This window comes from Malus domestica, chromosome 02, assembly GCF_042453785.1.
Source record: "Malus domestica chromosome 02, GDT2T_hap1".
Taxonomy (NCBI): Eukaryota; Viridiplantae; Streptophyta; class Magnoliopsida; order Rosales; family Rosaceae; genus Malus; species Malus domestica.
The window spans coordinates 35,688,391-35,705,788 of record NC_091662.1 but is presented as its reverse complement, the minus strand read 5'-3'; the positions used below and the strand labels follow the sequence as shown (position 1 = coordinate 35,705,788).

At 39.2% G+C, this 17,398-nt stretch overlaps 1 protein-coding gene across 1 annotated transcript; it reads left to right on the top strand.

The window, feature by feature from the left end:
• Positions 1–12,920: 12,920 nt before the first annotated feature.
• On the top strand, positions 12,921–17,378 carry LOC103407905 (protein RETICULATA-RELATED 4, chloroplastic-like). The gene is made up of 8 exons (XM_008346780.4): positions 12,921–13,799; positions 14,293–14,361; positions 15,032–15,163; positions 15,258–15,311; positions 15,396–15,440; positions 16,326–16,465; positions 16,988–17,113; positions 17,204–17,378. Exons 1-8 carry the CDS (start codon positions 13,260–13,262, stop codon positions 17,250–17,252), a joined length of 1,155 nt encoding a protein of 384 aa, XP_008345002.1. The 5' UTR covers positions 12,921–13,259; the 3' UTR covers positions 17,253–17,378.
• The last annotated feature ends 20 nt before the right edge of the window (positions 17,379–17,398 follow it).

The window sequence follows — 17,398 nt, the reverse complement described above, 5'->3', positions numbered from 1 at the left end:
ATTTAAGGCCCCACAAAGGCACCTGTTATAACTAAACACAGTTTCTTGGATACATATATATATATATATATATATATACAATGAAAGAACGACAACCATGTTACATATGCCATGCTAAAGATGGCAGTGGCACACCTGAGCACCTAAATGTTAACCTTGATTGTGAGCCTCAAGGCCTATACCTAAGGCCCCACAAAGGCACCTCTCAAAGTTAACCCTGTCATTCTCTTTCAGCCTTACCCGAAGAGCCTTGCCCGAAGAGTCTTGCCCGACGAGACTTGCCCGACAACGCCCAGAAACGAAGCAGAAGCCCGACAGCAGCCCTCAACCGGCGCCAACCTCCAGGGGAGCTGTGTGCTCGTCGACCAAGAAACATCCCCAGCGGAAATTCCTTCCACGAACACCATCCATTTAATGCTCGGAGATAAGAGGTGGCTGGAATTGTCTGCTATAGACCTTATGGATGGTATGGTACACCACAGTTACCGTCAGCAATGGTAATTACAATAATACAGTAAATAAGACGTAATATTAATGAAGTGACAAGTGCGTTTATGTCACAACCCGTCTTGGAAATGTACATTATTTTGTTATCGTTGATGTGAAAATACTAAAATGCCCTTGAGCGTTTGTGGCATTGCGGGACTACGTGTCGTTGAGGACCAATGTGTTAAGTTCCTATTATTTTGAACCCAATTGGAAGTAAGGAAAATGGGTTGTTTTGATTGGTGACCCAAAAATCAGGACCACACATCCTGTCTCTTTCTCTCACTTTCCCGTGCTCTCTCTCTCTCATTCGAAACAGTACGAACAAGAACCCAAGACCCTTGAAACTTCACGGATCGTGGCCAAAATTAGTATCATTGTGTTCGTGAGGACCATACGAGTTCAAAGGTACCCATTTTAGGTAAGAACTCGTTCGTTATCACGTTAAAAACTCAAGCTCTGAGTTGAGCACTATTCATGAACTTTTAAGTGGTTATGTTTTAGGACAATTCAAGCTTATAGCGAGCTTAGTAAGGTCCCAAGGAAGCTCGGAGTGCTTCGTTTAAAGGTTTTGGACGTCGGGATCGTGTGGACGAAGTTTGGCCGATTTTCTTGGAATTCTCCGGTGAGATTCCGTGACTTTTAGAGCTTTAAATTAGTATGATCGTGTTCTACAAGTTAAGAGCTTCATTTTGGTATAAATTGCATGAAAAATGGTTGAGAAACAAGTGAGAAAAAGGCAGTTACAGGTCTGCCCAGAATCCGGCACCGGTGACACTATTCCGGAGTCTGGAGGTTGAGGATGATGCGCGTGTTGGGCGCGTGAGGCCGTGCTCTCCCCGACGCGTGGGGGCGCTTGAGCCACCTAAAAATTTATCTAAAAATATCACAATGTTCGTGAGGTTGTGTAGGTCACGATGGTATATTTAAATACCAAAATTGAGCAATGTATGAGAAGTTATTAGCTAGTTTTGTCTATGTGCTTTAAAATAACGTTTTTATAGTTAATTTGCATATAGGTGAGACTTATCCCGAGGACGAGCGTATCCACGGGCGACTCGGGGGTTACGACCCGTCGATATATCAGTGAGTGGCCTTTTGGTTTTCAGTATATAATTATATATGTTTATACCATATTTAGGGCCTCGTATTTAGACCACGTATAAATACTCAGGGGACTTATATGTAATTATGTAATAAAGGAATGGGCAAATATGTAATTAGGGGAGGAGCCCTTATTCTATAAAAGGGCCTCCTCACCCTCATAAAGAGGGGAGGCTCATTCTCACCCTCAGATGCCATTTCTGAAGCTTCCTCACACCCTCTAAGCTCTAAGCTCTCTCTCTCCCTCTTCAACAGAGAAATATAATACAATCAGTGTGGACGTAGCCCAAACCTTGGGGTGAACCACGATAACTCTTGTGTCATTTACATTTCATGCAGATTCACGGTCGGATTTACGTTGTACCAAGACCTTCGGTTTTGTGCATCAACATTTGGCGCCGTCTGTGGGAAACGATACGAAAAGTTGTGTCGGTTCTCTTTCATTTTTTCAACACCGCCGTGAATTTGCAAAATCACAAAATCTGCAAAAACCCAACACGGGTTGTACTCTCTCGGCTTTTTGCAGCTTCACATCCCCCAACTCCAAAGTCCCAACCTCTCTCTCTCTTCAAACTCAATTTCACACCCTCATCCCGTAAATACCCTAAAAATCTCTGATCTCAACCCGACCCATTTCCTGCCGGCCCCAAATACCCAAACCCACTTTCCACCAGAACCCAAAATCGGCGCCGATTCGATCTTCCCAGGCTCCTCCCATTACCAGAACCCAACTTCGAAGCTCCGAGAACTCGAGCTCGCCTCTCGCGCCGTCCTCCCCCGGTTTTACGCGACGAATGTGAGGGTGGAAAGTTTCGAGGTGTTCGACAAATGCAAGATGAAGGTGTCGGTGACGGTGAATCCGGAGCATGTCCGAACTTCTCTTCGTCCTCCTCCTCTTCCTGCTGGGAGCATCTCCAATTCCTCAGCATCTTCAATTATACAGATGTTTCCTCTGACGAGTTCAGCTTCGAGATCAATAAGCCATAGCGCCGAGCAGCCATGGCCGAGTTCAACTTCATTAGCGTCGTCTCCAGGACCGAGAGGGTCCTACGCCGAGTAATCGAGCAGCTTAACAAGCTCGTCAATGTTATAAAGGTTGAAGATATCTCAAATGAGCCGCAGGTAGGGCGCGAGCTAGTGCTTATAGTAGAGATCCTGGGAAGATGGTTGCTCTGCAAAGAAATTTAAGCAAGTTTGGGATCAGAGAAGTTGCCAGAGGATCGCAGAGAGGTTGCCAGGAGATCCTGGGAAGAAGTTGCCACCACCACGTGGTGATCTCTTCCGACGACTCCATCTCCGGCAAGAAAGGCACTGGTTCTGGAAAATCTAGCAAGGCAGATTCAGGGAATCAAATCTCTCATCTATGTCTTGTCTCTCTACCTTGATCGATGACGTGATGGAGCTCAAGGCTTGGATTGGTTGAATGATGGAGGAACTCAACGTCGGCCTCTGCAATAGGAGCTCGGCAGTGACAGGATCCCGACCTGGTGACTTGTACAGACACCCAACGCACGACTCGGGCGGGTCGACCAAGTCAGAGAACCTCGCCAGGTCCGACTGCCTGGATTGATACGGGGCTCCGATAAGAAAAACAACACGAAAAGGGCGGCGAAATCGAACGGCCCGATTGATACAGAACAAGTCAACTCGGAAGGAACTCGGAAGAAGATCAGGCTGGGGTTGGCGAGGGTTTGGCGCTGCCAAGTGTGGGAACGATGGCAGGCTAGGACGGCAAATTACGTTTTGTTCTCTAAGGTTGGCGCTGCTGCGTTTATTTCTGTTAAAGAGAATGAGGTGGTCAGAAGCACAAGCTACCAAATAGCAGGCAGGAACTCCGAGTACTTCACTGAGAACCCCGTCTCAGAGCAAGAAGAAAAAGAGAAATGGAAAGATCAATATCTTTTCGGGTTTTAGCTGCAATGGATCTTGTTCAGATAAGAAATCATTATCAATGGGAACCTGAAATTTGCCCAGTACTTGAGTTTTCCCATGGAGTTTAAACCTAAAGTGCCCAGTAACAGAACACGTGAATCTAAACATGCTTTGACCACGATAGCAAATGGTCATTGAGGTGGGGTTCTGAAGACAAAGAAATGGAGTGGGAGGCCACGTTCTTTACGTTATTTACATTTTTTACAGCTAGAGTACACCAGCTTGTGTTCAAACAGCAGAAACCAGGCTGAAAGAGAAAGGCAGTGGTGGACAAAGCAAAAGGAAAAGAGAAAGAAAAGGGAAAGTAAAAGAAAAAGCAAGTGAGTGTGTCTGGAGGTGGAGAGATCAAAGAAAGGAACAGAAAAGGAAAAAGATCATGTCGTTGGGAGAATATTTCAGAAAGCAGAAAAGAGGAAAGTAAAAGGGATGCACATGAGGACACTGGAAAAGCAAGGAATAAACACCTCACCCGAATAATGTAATTTATTTTTATTATCTTTCGGAGACATCTGTATAAACCCATCAGAGGGTAATAATATATATATAAAAAATAAAAAAAAAACGGCAAAGCCCAAAATAAATGGGCTGGAATGTTGTGGAGGGCGAAGGCCCATAAGCCTAAAATAACACCAACCAGGCCATCAAAAGTACGCCCAGTACTCCACAATTATTCGGCAACCCGCCGCTATTACCACCAACCAGGTGATGAAATGTACAACTCGTACTCTAATATCATTTGGCAACTAGCCATTCATGGCACCAACCAGGTGATGAAATGTACAACCCGTACTCTAATTTGGCAACTAGCCATTCATGCCACCAACCAGGTGATGAGATGTACAACACGTACTCTAATTTTAGCAACTAGCCATTCATGCCACCAACCAGGTGATGAGATGTACAACACGTACTCTAATTTTGGCAACTAGTCATTCATGCCACCAACCAGGTGATGAGATGTACAACACGTACTCTAATTTTGGCAACTAGCCATTCATGCCACCAACCAGGTGATGAGTTGTACAACCCGTACTCTAATTTGGCAACTAGTCATTCATGCTACTAACCAGGTGATGAAATGTACAACCCGTACTCTCCTTCATGCCACCAACCAGGTGATCAAAAGTACGCCTAGTACTTCAAATTATACATGAGCATTACTCATGTCATTCATACATAAACATTCATGAGCATCACTCATGACAATCATACATAAACATTCATGAGCATCACTCATGTTAACATCCATGAGCTTCACTCATGTCAATCAAACATTCATGAGCATCACTCATGTCAATTAAACATTCATGAGCATCACTCATGACAATCAACTTCAAAAGTTTCATTTACAAAGCCTCAACTTTAAAAGCTTCATTTACAAAAGCTCTAGCTTCAAAAGCTTCATTTACAGAGCTCCAGCTTCAAAGCTTCACTTGCAAAGCTTCACCTACAAAGCTTCAGTGCATGGTCTACAAAGACCGCCTCCGAACAACCGCAATTTCAGCCCATACATGGATTGAATTTGAAGTCTCCAGCCAACAGCGTCTATTGACCGAAGACTTGGGGGACTACATTATGTACCATATATTGGGCCTCAACTAGGCCTTATAAAAAATACTTGGGGGACTCTAGCCCATTATTCATGTATTGAGGAGCGAGCCCTTATTCTATAAAAGGGACTCCCTCACCATCATTAGAGAGCATCAACTCTAGCCCATTATTCATGTATTGAGGAGCGAGCCCTTATTCTATAAAAGGGACTCCCTCACCTTCAACGCCACAAGCTGAGCCAACCAAGGCAACATAAGCCACAAGCCAAGCAGCCTCGCAGCGTGTGCTACTTCTAGTTGAGCGTCATTTCAGATTAAGCACTGCCTCATATCGAGCATCAGTTCAAGACAGTATCTAGTTACTTCGACCCACACATTGACTGAATTTCAAGTCTCCAGCCAAAAGACTCTCTTGACTGAAGACTTGGGGGACTACTGTTTATACCATATTTAGGGTCTCGTATTTAGACCTCGTATAAATACTTGGGGGACTTAAATGTAATTATGTAATAAAGGAATGGGCAAATATGTAATTAGGGGAGGAGCCCTTATTCTATAAAAGGGCCTCCTCACCCTCACAAAGAGGGGATGCTCATTCTCACCCTTAGATGCCATTTCTGAAGCTTCCTCACACCCTCTAAGCTCTAAGCTCTCTCTCTCTCCCTCTTCAACAGAGAAATATAATACAATCAGTGTGGACGTAGCCCAAACCTTGGGGTGAACCACGATAACTCTTGTGTCATTTACATTTCATGCAGATTCACGGTCGGATTTACGTTGTACCAAGACCTCCGGTTTTGTGCATCAACAATATACATGATATATTTCCCAGAAATGCATTTAAATGAAAGTATGCCTTGAATTTCCATGCCAAATGCCTTTATATTTTGGTTATGCTTTTAATGGTTGCTTATATATATAAATGTGGTGCTGTGGAGGCACAGGTAAGTTCAGGTAAGCTATATTTGAGTATGTGAATTACGAATGACTTGATCCCTATTCAAGGTACGTAGGCAGTCTAACGAAACGTTAGATGCAGTCATAAATTTATTGAGACAAAGGCCTTAGTTGTGAATAGAATGATTATAAATGCATTGATGAATAATGAGCTCATAACCTGCACCAGGGTGATTGCGATTTAGCCAGAGAGAGAGCTGGCACATGCCCGTATATTATATCACCTCCCACACCATATGCTCACATTGGATCCAAATAGGTGCACAGTCTTGTCGTACAGATCACTATAGGTGATTCCGACTCGTAGGTGACTAATGTATTATCGCACAGCTAGCATTGAGAGAGTAAAATTGAGTATAATTATATTACACCCAATCTTGTCGTACATACCATTTTCAGTGGTTCCGACTTATGTGCAGTATATTGCCGTATAGGTCATAGTAGTGACTCCGGCTAGATTGAGTTTGAGCTATGAATTTAGCCCTACAGACTACCACAGGAGTTCCGGCTAGCATATCACATTTCTATGAAATTATTCTTACCTGAATTGTTTACTCTATTATATCTTGGCATGACATATATACATATGAATATGATTATGTGAAGCATGAACTAAATTGATATGATTTCAGATATATTTATGTATATGTTTATATCTTGATTCTGGGAAAATTATACATGTTTTACAGCGAGGGGTTAGTTATGTTGATAAATGAAATGATTTTGTAAAACATTTGTTTTTGCCCACTCACGTTTTCTGTTTTGCGCCCCTCCAGGTTCTAAGTAAGATTGTTGTTGGTGGCTCGGGATCTTCGGCAGTTCTAACCTATTTGAATAATAGTAGGATATTCCTGGTACTGTATAACTAGTACTTGTCCTACTGGACTGCACCTAGACTTTATGCTCTGATTAGGAGTGTTTACTGTTGTGACTAACTCCTATCACTTTATGTGTAGTAATGCACACTAGTAATCTGGTTTTTAATTATTCGTATATTTGCTATCTTTATCGCTTCCGCACTGTGCACATGGCTACATCACTCTCACGTGACGGCCAACATGCCTTGACATCGGTCAGGGTGTGTCAGTTTACATTTTTGAAGCAGCAGTATTAGTAATCTAACAAAACTTATTGACACTAAAAATTTTGTTGTGTTAGGATAGCACCAAACCCGTTGGAACCAACTCAAGCTAACCCACAGGAAATTTACCAAATGAAATGCAAGAACAAAATATTAAAGAACACCAAGATTTTAACGAGGTTCATCAACATTCAGTGTAACTGGAGTACGTCCTCGGAGCAGTAGGAGCTCACCCAATAATCCACTATCAACCAAATGGGAGTTTACAAAGTGTTGGCAATCTCACAACCCAAATAACCCAATACACCCAATAGCTCTCACACACCACATAAACAAATAGAGAAAGAAATATAATGAATAATTTCTTCTCTATACATATAGCTCAAAGCTATTACAACAACAACTACTTTGGTGAATGATTACTAACCAAATGAAGCAGCAGCTTCTTTTTTCTGTTTGGGCTCTCTGCAACTCTCCTGCTCTCGGCAGCTCACTCTTCTCTCTTCTGCTCTCATCTAAAAATGAGCTCTCCTTTTCTTCTCTTCTACCGAAACAAAACAATGAATTATGGTTTTTAAAAAACCACAAAAGAAGAAAACATCATCATGATGCCTCATTCTCATCATTTTGTCTTTCACTATTATATTCACCGAAAGTTTTTTCTTTATAATTTTTTATAGCCAAAAGTTGGCCACTTGGCCACATACTCCAACAATCTCCACCTTGGCCAAGTTCCGAAAAACGCCATGATAAGCCAACCAACACAATTAACACACAACATCACTCCCAAACACTAGCAAGAGAACAATTCATGCCGAGCCAAATGCTCTAAAACTCCTACTGCTCAACGCCTTCTTTATATAGGCATAATGTGAGCCAAGTTCAAACAATGAACAAACTTGGCTACACCAACAACCTTAGTCAACATATCAGCGGGGTTGTCTTTAGTTGGAATCTTCTGGAGAATGATTTCCCCTTCACCAACAATTTCACGAACAAAGTGATAACGCACATCTATGTGCTTGGTCCTCGCATGATGAACCTGATACTTAGCCAAATAAATGGCACTCTGACTATCACAATGTACCTCCACCTGCTTCTGATCAACCCCCAAATCTCTAATCAGCCCATGTATCCAAATGGCCTCCTTTATAGCTTCAGCAACTGCCATATATTCAGCCTATGTAGTAGACAAGGCAACAGACGACTGCAAAATAGACCTCCAACAAATTTAATGGCCGAATTTTTTTTGTGGTCTTTGTGGTGATATTGTACTTTCAATGCAACCCTCGTAGTGAAAAAGTTAATTAAACCTCGTGGTAAGCTCAGCTAGCAATTAAAGTACAAACGTAAACTTTTGTTAATCTTCCATTAAATAAAGAGAGTAAAGTCATCCTTTCAAAATCAGAAAGTAACCTAAGAGCATCTTTAAATGAGACGTTAAAATAAAAACATCAAATTTAAATTGGGAGTTTTAACGAAAAGTCCGCGGTACTGTTCACTTTAACGAAAAATCACATTTTTACACTAAAAAGTCAAACCTGGTACTATTCACTTTACCCTTTATTTTGTCCTTATCGTTAAAACTCAAAAATTTTAAGTCATTTTCATTAGTTTTCCTATTTAAATTTGATGGCTGATTTGATAATTTGACATATTGTCAATTTTCCTTCCACCGGTATGTCAGAATTTATTGCTTCATTTATGTTTATTTAAACAAAAATAAATTTATTGCTTCATTTATGTTTATTTAAACAAAAATAATAAAAGTTGGGTTGTTGTTGTTATAAAATAATATTTAAATATGCTGACATTTAAGGTAAAACAAGTGGAATGCCTTTGGAAATAACAAAAATAAAATTTGAAGGCAACTTCAAATTAGACATCTCTTTGCCCATGTTAGCTTAACCTTGTTTTCCATGTCATCTTTGACATCTTAGTTGGAGTAAATGATACGTCATTTGTTACCGTTGTGGTATTTTTGATATTTTCTTTGAAGATGGTTTAATAGCTAGAGCACCTTTATCTTGTATTTGCACATCCACCTTTAGCCATAACATTTGCTTTGGATCTGCTTCTTTCATGGGAAGCTGTAAACATGAAGGAAGGTTCACTAATTCATCCTCTGTTAGGCAGTGAACAAGCAATCAAATGACATATAAATCTACATAAGAACTCATAGTAGTTATAAGTTTGATTTTGAAAGGACGACTTACCCCTTTTATTTAATGAAATACTATCGGAAGTTTAGGTTTGGATCTTAATTGCTAACAGAGTTCATCACGAGAGATTAATTAACAATTTTTTTCACTACGAGTATCATATTGAAATGCAAATATTACCATAGGGCTGCAAAAAACAATTAGGAAAAATAATGAAAAGAACTTCAATACTTTGAATTGTAATATAAAAAAATCATGTAATAACTTTATTTAATGGTCATGACAATACTCAATATCAAACCAGCTCAATAAGACTGGTCCAAACAAAATAATTTATTGAGCTTTCGATTTCACCCTGGACATCGGTCTTGGCCTCTAAATGTCAGGTTTGACGACTTGTGCCATTGATGAGCCCTGCGCCCATGGAGGTCGTTTCCATACTCGGTTTGAATTATCGTCCCGAAATGCTGGTTTTCAAGGAAGTAAGGATTCTCTATCTCCTTGTCGATGTTGCCCTTGCCCCTCGAACTCCTATATTTCTCGTGTGTAAAAACTTCCCCTTCTCCTCTGCGTCGTCCTCCTCTGCTACTCCTCATGCTCTCTCTGCTCCTCCTGCTTTCTCCTCTGCTTAATGTAGTCGGCGCACTTTCTCTCACACTGTTGCTTCTGCCATTTCTCAAACCCTCGCCGATGTTTGCATTGGTGATTGCACTGCTTCAGCTCCATGGCTTTTGTAGCAGTGGACGAGGACCACTGGTGTAATATAAAAAATGGATACTTGGATGCGGTCCTTAGACCCTAACGCTCTTTGATTAAAACCTTAATGATATTTAAAGTTTGATCAAAGTCCTTTGACTTTGTACATATCATTATATTACTATTAATATTTATATTTTTATAGTTTTGACAATAATTGTTTGATATTTTATGAGATTTATAATTCTATAAATTTAAAATCTCTCATTTTAATACTATTAGAAACAGCTACAATAAAAAAATTCAAACATTTTGATTGAATAAATGGATAAAAACTATGTAACAATAAGAAATAATAAATGGTAAAAGAATGTACCCATGGTACATTTCACATATAACAAAGTGGTACATTAATAAAGAATAATGGGTACATTATAAATAAACTAGGGTACAAATAAAAGATTAAAAAAATTATGAGTACAAATGAAAATTTTAAAAATATGGGTGCAAAAAGAAATTAATACATGGGTACAAATTAAAACTAAAAAGAAAATACTACAAATTAAAAAAAAATGTTGCAAATTAAAAGTGGGTACAAACTAAAAATATAAATATATGATATAAAGTTTAGCCATAAAATATAAATATACCATATGTAATTTTTCTATCATTGATTAATTATACAATGTCACGTGACGGTAAACACATAGGCACAAAAACAAATAAAACTTAAAAAAATATGGGCAAAAAAAGAAATTAATATATGGGTATAAATTAAAACTGAAAATAAAATTGGTACAAATTAAAAGAGGTTTGCAAATTAAAATGCGTATAAACTAAAAATAAAAATTTATGATAAAAAATTTAGCCATAATTATAAATATACTTTTTTTTTTGGGACAAAGAAACAATCCATTAATGTAAGGTAAAATACAATTTGTGACAGATGGGCCTAAGTCCAAACAATACACAAAGCCTTACATAAAACAGAACATGACATAAAAGGAAAACAGACCCAAACCAAGTAGAGCACCAACCCAAAACACAAAGGGATGCCCATACATCATTAGGCCTGTAGGCAGCAAAAGTAGAAAAGCTACAAAAAACCTAATCTTCAGCATCCAAAAAACCACCGATGCCGCCACCGCAGCTTCAACCGCAATAAAATCCGTCGCCCCAAAAGAAAAAGAAACCCGAACCATAAACTAGATCTGAGAGGGTTATGCAAAATCTGTCCACCAAGAACCAAAGCCTCAACATCCACACATGCAAGGAAGGTCACAAAACGTAACAGGATGAGGGGGAAGGCAAAGGGGGTGTGTAAAACACCCTTGTTCCGAAGAGAATCGTTCCACACTTCGCCCAAATTTTCCGGCAAGCCGGTTTGGTAATGGGATGGGAGGGTTTGGTCTTGAGTAGAAGAAGAGCCCAAAATTCCAAGATCTAAATCGTGGTTGAGAGTCGGAAAAGAAGAGTGGGAGCAGGAGGAAGGATGAAAAAGTGGGTGCGAAGGTGAGGGGAAAAGGGGGAGGCAGAGAGCAGCTTCTGGGTGAGAAGTAGGTATAGATCTAAGACAAAGGCTAAGAGATTTGAGCGGCGATGAACACCGAAAAGGCATGCCAAGGACCCACAAAACGGCGGAGCCGATTGGAGCGGTGGGAGCCAAAAAAGGATGGAGGAAAGGAAGAAAAAAGAAGAGGACAACAAGAAAGACAGCTGATGAAGGTGGAGGAAGGTGGGGAAGATGCAAGTAGGAGGAGAGGAGAGGGTGCCAAGCCGAAGCAAGGGCCAGCGACGCCATGAATGCTAGGGTTTGGAGCTCTTTCAGAGAGAGAGAGAGATGGAAATTGTAACATTTTTAACACTAAAAAAATATTTAAAAATAAAAAATATTTTATTATTAAAATAATTAATGATGTTATTAATACACAAGGTCCTTGATAAAAAATTGAAAAAGAATAAAGTTTTAATCAATGGATTAGAGGGATGGAGGGCTGGTTTGGTATTGCTGTGCTTTGAAAAAAAACTGCTGTGAGAATAAGCGGTTGTGCTGTGAGAATAAGCGGTTGTGAAATAAATCAGCAGAGTGTTTGGTAAACTTTTTTGTATAAATGTTTTTGGAAAAAAAAGCAGTCTGATAGTGGGTCTTTTCATTAAAGGAGCACTGTAGCTCCGTGTGCTTTTAAAAAAAGCCAGTTTTCCAAAGCTGCAAATAGCAGCTTCAGCTTTTTCCTTTGATTTCAGCTTATTCTCACAGCAGCTTCCAAAATAAGCCCTTTTTTTTCAGTTTATCAAACACCTAAAACCTTCACAGCTTTTTTTCATAGATGTTTTTTTTTAAGCACCTTACTTCCAAACTACCTTGGAATCTAATTTATGTTATGAAAAATTACACCAGTAGTTGACTTGAACGTGGCTACCATTCCTAGATGTACATCCTCGGGGGAGAGGCCGGCAGCCAAAAAAATGGTTTTGCATGGGTTTGTTTCTTATTTATGAGGCTTTAGTTTTTGTTCTATTAATTAAATTTCAAACCTTTTATATTAAATAAAATTATTAAATGATTTATTTTAAATAAATTTAACTCAAACGCTTTTAATTAAAATGTCTAAAATAATTTGACCAAATTTAATTACGCAATATTTAAATATAAAAAATTTAGGATTATTTTATGAAATGAATAAACTAACCATAGACACATAACGGTGTGCAAAAACGAACTAAAAACCAGTTGCATGAACTTTTAATTATTATTTTTTATATATAAGAATGATCTTTTGCCTCCGGATTAGGATTCTTTCTCATATTTTTTTCCTTATTCTTACATTTTCTTTTATTTGAGTGGTTACAATTAAACCACATCAATATCTTATATTAATTTTTAATAAAAAAAAAATAAAGACTATGAAAATAAAAGATGAAAGAGGATTAAAAATAGGAAATGAGAGAATCCTAGCCTTTTCCAACACAGTCCAGCCTTGGCTGTCGAAAAGACGCATGAACTTTTAATTAGTCGTTTTCTCCAAATGTTCACTCCCCAAAAAATAGGTTCTTCTTGTCCACAAAAATCACATTCAAATCGTTTCATCAAAACCCAAAAAATAAAGAAAGAAAGAAAACTGAAAGAGGAAGAAGACCAAGACCCAGTTGGATCCACCAACCCATTTTCTCTCAACAACCTTCATTCCTGATTCTCCAATTCTCTCTCTACTTCTTCAAAGAGGAGAGAGAGAGAAAGAGAGAAGAGAAAGAGGGAGGTAGTGAAAGTAAAGTGCTGCAAAACAACCAACGATGGCTGCAGTCACCACCATCTCCAACTTCTACACTTCTCACTCTCAATTTCCCCCTTCACCAAACACCCCCCGCCATTTCTCTCTCTCTCCAAAAAGCTTCACTCTCACCATCATCTCCCGCACTAACATCACCGCAACTCCCTCCCTCCAACTCACCACCTCCCGCCTCCACCGATCCCCCCTCGCCGCCGCCGCATACGGCGGTGAGCCCCCATCAGGCGGAGGTGGACACGGCGGAAGTGGAGGTAATAACAATGACGGTGATGGAAGTGGTGAGGACCGAGATCGAAACAAGGCGGAGGCCCTGGCGGCAATGGCTGAGGCTGGGAGGTCGTCGGAGAGTCTCCCGAAGGACTTGGCGGCGGCTATAGAGGCGGGGCGGGTGCCGGGGTTGATTGTGAAGAGGTTCTTTGAGCTGGAGAAGTCGGCGGTGTTCAGGTGGTTGCTTGGGTTTGATGGGTTCAAGGAGCGGTTGCTTGCGGACGACTTGTTCTTGACTAAAGTTGGCATCGAGTGCGGCGTTGGGATATTCACCAAGGTCCACGCTTTTCATTTACTCTCTTCCTTTTACGAGACAAAATAGTGATTTTCGCCCTTCCATTTTCTCGCCTCCTCATGTTATGTCACTTGATTTAGTATGATTTATTTAAGAGTAAATTCTTCTTAATAGAATTTGATGTTCACATTTGCTTGTGATTATTCTTGTTGATGCCAAAAATATAACAAAGTCATAATTCTTAGAATTTTGAGAGGAAGAAATCTTGACCGTATTGTGGCATCAACCGTTCTTATTTGGGACAATTTACATGTATTGGGTTTACTGCCATGTGGCGTCTTTTATCCAATAATGCATTGCCATGTGCTGCCAAGGACGGCACATGATGGTGAACCCGTTCTGTGTAAGTCCTTCTCTCTCAACATAGATGGTGTCCCTATAATGCATTGGATATCATTGACTTTTGAACATGAAGTACACTTTGGAGTATCTCTTAGTATGGATGTAAGCTCTTTCCGTGTTGCTCATTTTTCAGACTGCTGCAGAATTGGAGCGGCGCCGAGAAAATTTTACCAAAGAGCTCGATTTTGTTTTTGCGGATGTGGTATGTCTCTTATATAAATAAGAGCTTTGATTTCATTGTGCTATAAAATGGAAAATTATCATCACAAATCAAAGTAGTTTCCATCTGCTTCATAGATGAGCAGTTTATACAAGTGGTGTTTGTAAAATTAGCGCAACAATCGTCTGAAACGCTTTGGCGGAATCTGAGATATGCCATATGATATAAAGTTAGAAATAAATAAGTTAAACTAGGAAATTCTGCCTTTCAGCGAAGCATGTTCTTCATTTTGGGTCATGGATTGTAATGGATGCAGAAAACTATCTTTGTTCGTTTTGAGCTCAATGCAAACTATTGTTAGCAACCTTATGTGCAATCTGTGCACTTCCAATTACAGAATCATTGAATCATATTCATGTATTTGGTCATTTTTACTCTTCTTTTTTATTTACTTCACGCCCTTTTGTTTTTTCAATCAGTCGATTTAGTTTTCCGTTTGTTGTTATAAGCTTTAATATATGTCAAGCTATGAGTTGCTTTGAGTGCAAAAGTCTGCAGCGATCCTTCAACTTTCTAGCAGAAGTCTTTTGGTCCAATTCATGCTATGTGTTCTTGCCTTCCTTTTCTGGTAGTGTTTCTGTTTTTGGTTTGTTCCACCTTTTTGCCGCTTGACCGTTAAACGGATATTTTTTCTTTTCCTTTTAAAACTTAGGTGATGGCCATCATAGCTGATTTTATGCTTGTTTGGCTTCCCGCTCCTACTGTTTCACTTCGACCACCTCTTGCTGTCAGCGCAGGCCGTATTGCTAAGTTCTTCTATGGGTGTCCAGATAATGCTTTCCAGGTTATTTCTTGCTTCATTATTTTTGGCTTTACAAGTTACCACTTTATCATATACCATACTATAACATCATGTGAGTCATCAATATTGCCTGCAGGTAGCTTTGTCTGGAACCTCTTACTCACTCTTACAGAGAATAGGCGCAATAGTGGTATGTGATTTTGTGTTATGTCATCTAAAATTATTTGACGTTATGGCGCATTGGAGTTTATAGTATTTTGATGGTTTTATTCAGAGAAATGGAGCTAAACTATTTGCAGTCGGGACTGGTGCATCTCTGGTAAGTGAAACACCTTACATGTTTCGAAATGCCTTAGCTTTAGCATTTCTTAGAATTATCTGTAACATCTACGCAAGTAAAACATTATGGCTGTCCTCTTCGTTTTCCCTTTTATCATGAACTTTTCATGTGACATTAGAACACCGAAGATGGCCAAAGCTTCCCGTAAGATACTTGATATTTGTTCTATCTTGGTTGGAAACAATGGAATTTTCAGCAACCATCAAATACTGTTCATACTTTTTAAGTTATGTAGGAAAATCTATATCAGCTTTTGTTTGGCATATAAGCTAAATCTACTAGCATTTGTACTAAAACATGCCGGATACTTATGCAGTATATGTCTTATCAAAATTTTCTTTCCGTACTCAAGATTAAAATCCATTACTGATTCTAATTTAATGATCACACCACTGGTTGTTTGAGCTTTGTTGTCGAAAAATTAAATCTAATCAGGACTCGATTTTGGCAAACTTAAATTAAGCCATTGGTAGAACGCCATTAGTTTTAATGCTGTATCAACATTCAAGTATGGTAAAGTTGCAAATTTCTTTTTCTCCAAATAATATACAAAGGCATGAGCTTCTCCAACCAGTCTGAGAATTTATTCACCATTCTGAGGCTCTGGTGTGCTTTATTGTCATTGAAAGTAATGTAATTCTCAATTGCTGTCTGCAATATTATACATGCAGAGAAAGAAATGGGAGTTTTGGTACATTACTAGATTGTTTTTGTCTTATTTTATCGTTGCAGAATGTACATATGAAGTGTTCTTTGAATTTTGATTCTCTTTTCTCTTATTTGACTATGTCAATATTGTTGACATAGTTAGTAGCCGTTTGGTGTCATATGATGGATTACAGTTTTGATTAAAAATCATTTCAGGTTGGTACGGGTGTAACCAATGCCTTGATTAATGCACGAAAAGCTATCGATAAATCTTTTGCTGGTGAAGCAGAGGATGTTCCCATATTGTCAACTAGTGTAGCTTATGGAGTTTATATGGCGGTTTCTAGCAATCTAAGGTACAAGGGCTTTTTCAGATTTAAGTATTCTACTTATTGTTTACTCTAACCTTCACGAACCGTTAGTTTAGGCCATTAACAAACATTTCTATACTGACTGATGCATAAAGAATTTCGAGGCTTTAAATACTGTCATAATCATGGAGAATCGTATCTTTTAAAAAAAAAACCATTTGTGGCATTTCTAGATAGAACTGGGGCCGTTCTGGTTATCATGAAGCTTTGGGTCGTAAGCATATGACTAAAGAGAAACAAGCTCTTCTAACTATTTGAATCCATATATTGTCTCCAAGAACATGGTAACGGAAGAAACCGTTTACAAAATTCTTGCAACAGCAATATATGTGAAAGGATATCTTAAAATACAATCTGAGTAGCTTTAACTCCTCAACTCGTATCGTGAAGATGCACATTCATGTTTATGTGTCTGAACTATAGTCAGTGATGTGTTTGAAGAATCTGGAAATTTATCGTAGCTTAATTATTCCTACCGTGCATGATGAAATCTCTTTTCTTTCAAAGGTACCAAGTTCTCGCCGGAGTAATTGAACAACGCCTTCTTGAACCCTTGCTGCACCAAAACAAGCTTATACTGAGTGCAATCTGCTTTGCTGTTCGAACTGGCAACACGTTCTTGGGTTCCTTGATGTATGATCTGAGTTCTCCTTGAATGCCATTTTATTAGTTTGTTGTGCTCTCAGTCTTCATATTCTCATAATTCTTTGTATTGTGGAACAGGTGGGTCGATTATGCACGTTGGATTGGAATTCAAAAGATCCGAGAGTAGAGCGTACGGCAGATGACCAAAGTTACATGATTGTTGTGAGTAAATTTGTGTTGGATAATGATTTCATTTTACGGAATTACAGATTGTACATCAATGGAATTATACGGGTGCTTTTGGTTTGGTTCATCATACGCAGTTCAAAAGAA

Excerpts from the sequence above, each read along its gene's own strand:
- LOC103407905 (XM_008346780.4), top strand. The coding sequence starts at position 13,260 with ATGGCTGCAGTCACCACCATCTCCAACTTCTACACTTCTCACTCTCAA. Across the intron at positions 14,362-15,031 it reads ATTTTGTTTTTGCGGATGTG|GTGATGGCCATCATAGCTGA; the intron begins GTATGTCTCTTA and ends TTTAAAACTTAG. Across the intron at positions 17,114-17,203 it reads ACGTTCTTGGGTTCCTTGAT|GTGGGTCGATTATGCACGTT; the intron begins GTATGATCTGAG and ends ATTGTGGAACAG.